This window comes from Colobus angolensis, unplaced genomic scaffold, assembly GCF_000951035.1.
Source record: "Colobus angolensis palliatus isolate OR3802 unplaced genomic scaffold, Cang.pa_1.0 Scaffold62, whole genome shotgun sequence".
In the NCBI taxonomy this organism is placed as follows: domain Eukaryota; kingdom Metazoa; phylum Chordata; class Mammalia; order Primates; family Cercopithecidae; genus Colobus; species Colobus angolensis.
Genome location: NW_012119821.1, coordinates 6,823,872 through 6,828,311, shown reverse-complemented (window position 1 = coordinate 6,828,311; position 4,440 = coordinate 6,823,872). Strand labels below are relative to the sequence as shown.

Sequence of the window (4,440 nt, the reverse complement as noted above, 5' to 3'; positions counted from 1 at the left end):
GGGAAAAGAAAAGATAATAATAATTAGACTCCAGTCTGCACTCCAACATAAAAAGAGCTTGGAAGTTGTTACTTCCATCCTCAAACCAAGATAAAAGCTTAACAAGCTAAAAATCAACAACTCTGCTTATCGGCACCAGAGAATTCAGGTCACAGGGCAAATCACCATCGGGAAAACTGGAGACACAGGCAAACGCAGAAAACCAGCTTACTGGGAACAGAAGCCTCCAGAGCCCAAGCAGTTAGAACACTTAAACAGTGACTGACAAATTGCTAGAGGCTGAATGTGGACTTGTTTCATCTTAGGAGGGCACAAGCTTAGGAGGGGACTCCAACACTTCTATAAGTTTTACCTCCCAAATTTCCCACCACATAGTGAAGATCAGAGAAAAAGCCCCTCATGCTTTGGAGAAGAAAAGGGGAAAGAAACCATTGTGAAATATGCCCAGAGTATTCTGTTCTGCTTAAAGCCTGCTCAAGAGACACTACTTTACTAGAGCCTTGTCTGACCTAGGGGAAGAGTGATTAGACAATTGGAACTTCTCTAGCTTTCCCATCTCAAATAAGGGGAAGGAGAAGAAAAAAAGGCTAAAAAACTCTTCTGAAGGTACCAACCCAGGACTCTGACCCACTAAAAAAAAATGGAGATTTAATAATAAGAGTACACAACACTTCCCCTCCCCGATACCTTTCCATTCTGTCAACAGGGCTCCAGTATAATAACAATTACAAGTGAGAGCTTCAAGATACAAACTCTATTTCTAAGGAAACTCAAAGACAACAGAGTATAAAAAAACAAGCAGAGAGAGGAAGCAGAAGCCTCTGATACCCATAGCTATAGTAAATAATAAACACGGTCTAACTCCTAACGAGATAAACATAAAACCTCACACTAAAGGCCTATTAATCTCACTTGCTACTACTCAATAGCATTATTTTTTACTTTCAACAAAAAAATTGCAACCCATGTTAAAAGGCAAGAAAAAGCATAGGCTAAAGAGACAAACATTAGAACCTGATTCATATATGGCAGAGATTTGGAGATTAACAGACAAGGAATTTAAAATAACTACGATTACTATGCTTAGGGCTCTAATGGAAAAAGTGAATAATACACAAGAACAGATGGTTACTTTAAGCTGAGAGATAAAACTCTAAAAAAGGATCAAAAGAAAGTACTAGAAATCAAAACCATTGTACAAGAAATGAAGAAAGAATCAGTGAGGTTGAAGATATGTCAATATAAACTTCCTGAACGGAAACGCAAAAAAGGAATGAGAAAAATGGAACAGAATAAATATCTAAGAACTGTGGGACAATTACAAAAGATATAACCTGCATACAATGAGAATCCGAGAAGAAGAAAAAGAGAATAAGCAGAAGAAATATTTGAAGGAATGATGGCTGAGAACTTTCCAAAATTAATGAGAGGCATCTCAGAGAATAACAGGCAACATAAAGATCAAAAATCTCCAACATCATACGCAAACTGCGGAAAACCAAAGATAAGGAGAAAATCCTGCAAGAAGCCAGAGGGGAAAAAAACGCCTTACCTATAGAGGAATAAGGATAAGAATTATGTCATGCTTCCTTTCTGAAACCACGTAACCAAGAGGAAAGTGATGTGAAATACAGGCATATCTCATTTTATTATATTCCACTTTATTGTGCTATGCAAATATTGCGTTTTTCACAAACTGAAGGCTTGTGGCAACTCTACATGAAGCAAGTCTATCAGCGTCATTTTTCCAACAGCATGTGCTCGCTTCATTTATCTATATTGGCATTTTTTAATAACAAAGTGGTTTTTAATTAGGGCATGTATATAGTTTAGATCTACACATAATGCTCTTGCACATTTAATAAACTACAGTATACTGTAAACATAACTTTTACATGCACTGAGCAACCAAAAAATTTATATGACTTGTTTCATTGCAATCTTAGCTTTATTGTGGTGATCTACAACCAAACCTGCAACATCTCCAAGATATGCTTGTATTTAAAACGTTGAAAGAAAAAAGCCACCAACCTAGAATTCTGTATCCAATGAACATATCCTTCAAAAGTAAAGGAGATGAAGAGAACAGAAAGACAAGCCACAGACTGAAAAAAAAATTTCTAAAACATGTATCTGATAAAGGACTTGTTTCTAAAATATACAAAGAACCCTTAACATTCAAGAAAACAAACAATCCAATTTAAAAATGAGTGAAAGATGTGAATAGACGTCTCAACAAAAAAGACAAATAAATGCCAAATAAGCATAGGAAAAAAATGCTCTATACCATATGTCACTAGGTAAGTGCAAATTAAAACAATAAGATATCACTACATATCTATTAGAAAACCTAAAATCCAAAGTACTGACAACAAAAAATGCTGGCGAGGATGTGGAGCAACAAGAACTCTCATTAATTGCTGGTGGGAATGCAAAATGATACAATCATTTTGGAAGACAGTTTAGCAATCTCTTACAAAGCTAAACCTAGTCTTATCATAGCATCCAGCAATCACACTCCATGGCATGTGCCCAAATGACTTAAAAACTTATGTCTACACAAAAACCTGCACATGAATGTTTATGGCAGCTTTATTAATAAGTGCCAAAAACTGGAAGCAATCGAGATCTCCCTCAATAGGTGTATGAATAAACAAATTGTAGTACATTCATACCATGGAATATTACTGAACAATAAGAATAAGTGAGCTTCAATCCCTGAGAATTCAGGAAGAAAAGGGGAGAGAGAAACAAGTGAAGCACAGGGGATTTTTAGGAAAGTAAAACTGTTCTGTATGACACTGTAACAGTGGATACATAACTTTATGCATTTGTCAAAACCCATACAATTGTACAACACAAAGGGTGAATCCCAGTGTAAATGATGAACTTTAGCTTATCACAATGGTTCCATACTGGTTCATCAATTGTAATAAATATACCACTCTGACCAAAGATGTTAATAGCAAGGGAAACTGTGGGAGGTAAAGTATATAAGAATTCTCTGTACAATTTTTCTGTAAATCTAGAACTGCTCTAAAAAATAATCTATTTTTACAATAATTATTATGAAATAGGAAGAATATTACCCCATTCTGTAAAAAAAAAGACTATACAGAGAAAAAGAATGAAAGTTTTTATCAATGTGGTAGAATTATGGGTCATTTTTTATTTTTTCCTTTGTGCTTTTCTAAATTTTCCACAATGAACACAATTTACACATAATGCTTTTGAAATTGAAAAAATAATAATTTTTAAGTATTCAGAAAATTAAATACTTTGGCAAAGCTCATTCCACATAGATTTGTAAGTAACAGCACTGAAAAATATAAGCTTGTTTACTAACCTTCAGGCAAAACTGTCTGAGTCATCCGTGATCCAGCATTAGGAGCAATGGTGTTACAATGAATGTTGCTTTTTCTGCCTTCAATTGCAAGAGAATTTGCAAGGCCCAGAAGACCCAACTTTGCAGCACTATAATTTGCCTGGCCAAAGTTGCCATATATTCCTGAAGCTGATGAAGTCATAATAATTCTAAAAAGAAAATCAATCTCTCAATATCATCTTTTCCATAATTTGATAACATTGCAACTCTAATTCTGTTTTGGTACTACTGCACCTATCAAAAGCAACTATGTATACTGTCATTAGCTTCTTACAATCATGATTCATGTATCTAAAATAATATTAATATATAAGTAATCTCTCAAAATTCAACTACAAGATTTAACTGTTTTAAAAAGATTTTCTGGCGAGAACCAAATGATCTTACACTTACACTTAAATGTAAGAATGTATATTCATTACCTATCAAAAACAACAATAAATATTTACAACCATAAAATAACCTGGTAACATACAACTTAAAATTTTAGCAAGAAATATTAAATCGAACAGTTCTAATTTTTCAGTCCTCATCACTTTGCCTCTCTCCCTTTCTGAATAATATTAAATGCCTCGTTAAAACAATCATGTCAAAATCTGACCCAACCTCACTAACTCTACTTAGGCTAAGTAAAATAAATCATGTCATTTATTCTCAGAAACTGTCAGGACCAGGATAAACTAGAAATCGCCAACAAAAATAGGCATCACAAGCAATTTGCTTCTATTAGGTATGTATGAGCACTGAATTAAGAGGAATGACCTCAACACTAGAGTGCAAAAGAGAACATGGATTAAGTGTACTAGCACTGCCACAACAAGTTACTTATCTAGGAGCAATCATGAGAGGTCCTACAGTTCTTAAAGAGTTGATAAAGACTAACTCATGTCTGACTAGTACCAGCCAGCATCCAGCTCAGCCAATCTGTGACTAAGTGATACCAATTTAATGAGGGTATGTGTCAAAACCATATGTTAAAAGCCATATCTAAAGATGTTTTCCTCGATATCATAAATCATTTCACAACACTTCACATAATCTTTCCCTGTACACAA

At 34.5% G+C, this 4,440-nt stretch overlaps 1 protein-coding gene across 3 annotated transcripts in view; it reads right to left on the bottom strand.

The window, feature by feature from the left end:
- The window catches only part of HSD17B4 (hydroxysteroid (17-beta) dehydrogenase 4), an 87,932-nt gene that overhangs the window by 58,375 nt on the left and 25,117 nt on the right, over nucleotides 1–4,440 (bottom strand). For all 3 annotated transcript variants that reach the window (XM_011963685.1, XM_011963686.1, XM_011963687.1), the window contains one exon: nucleotides 3,347–3,553. In XM_011963685.1, coding sequence (XP_011819075.1) covers nucleotides 3,347–3,553 — 207 coding nt within the window. The remainder of the gene's footprint in view (nucleotides 1–3,346; nucleotides 3,554–4,440) is intronic.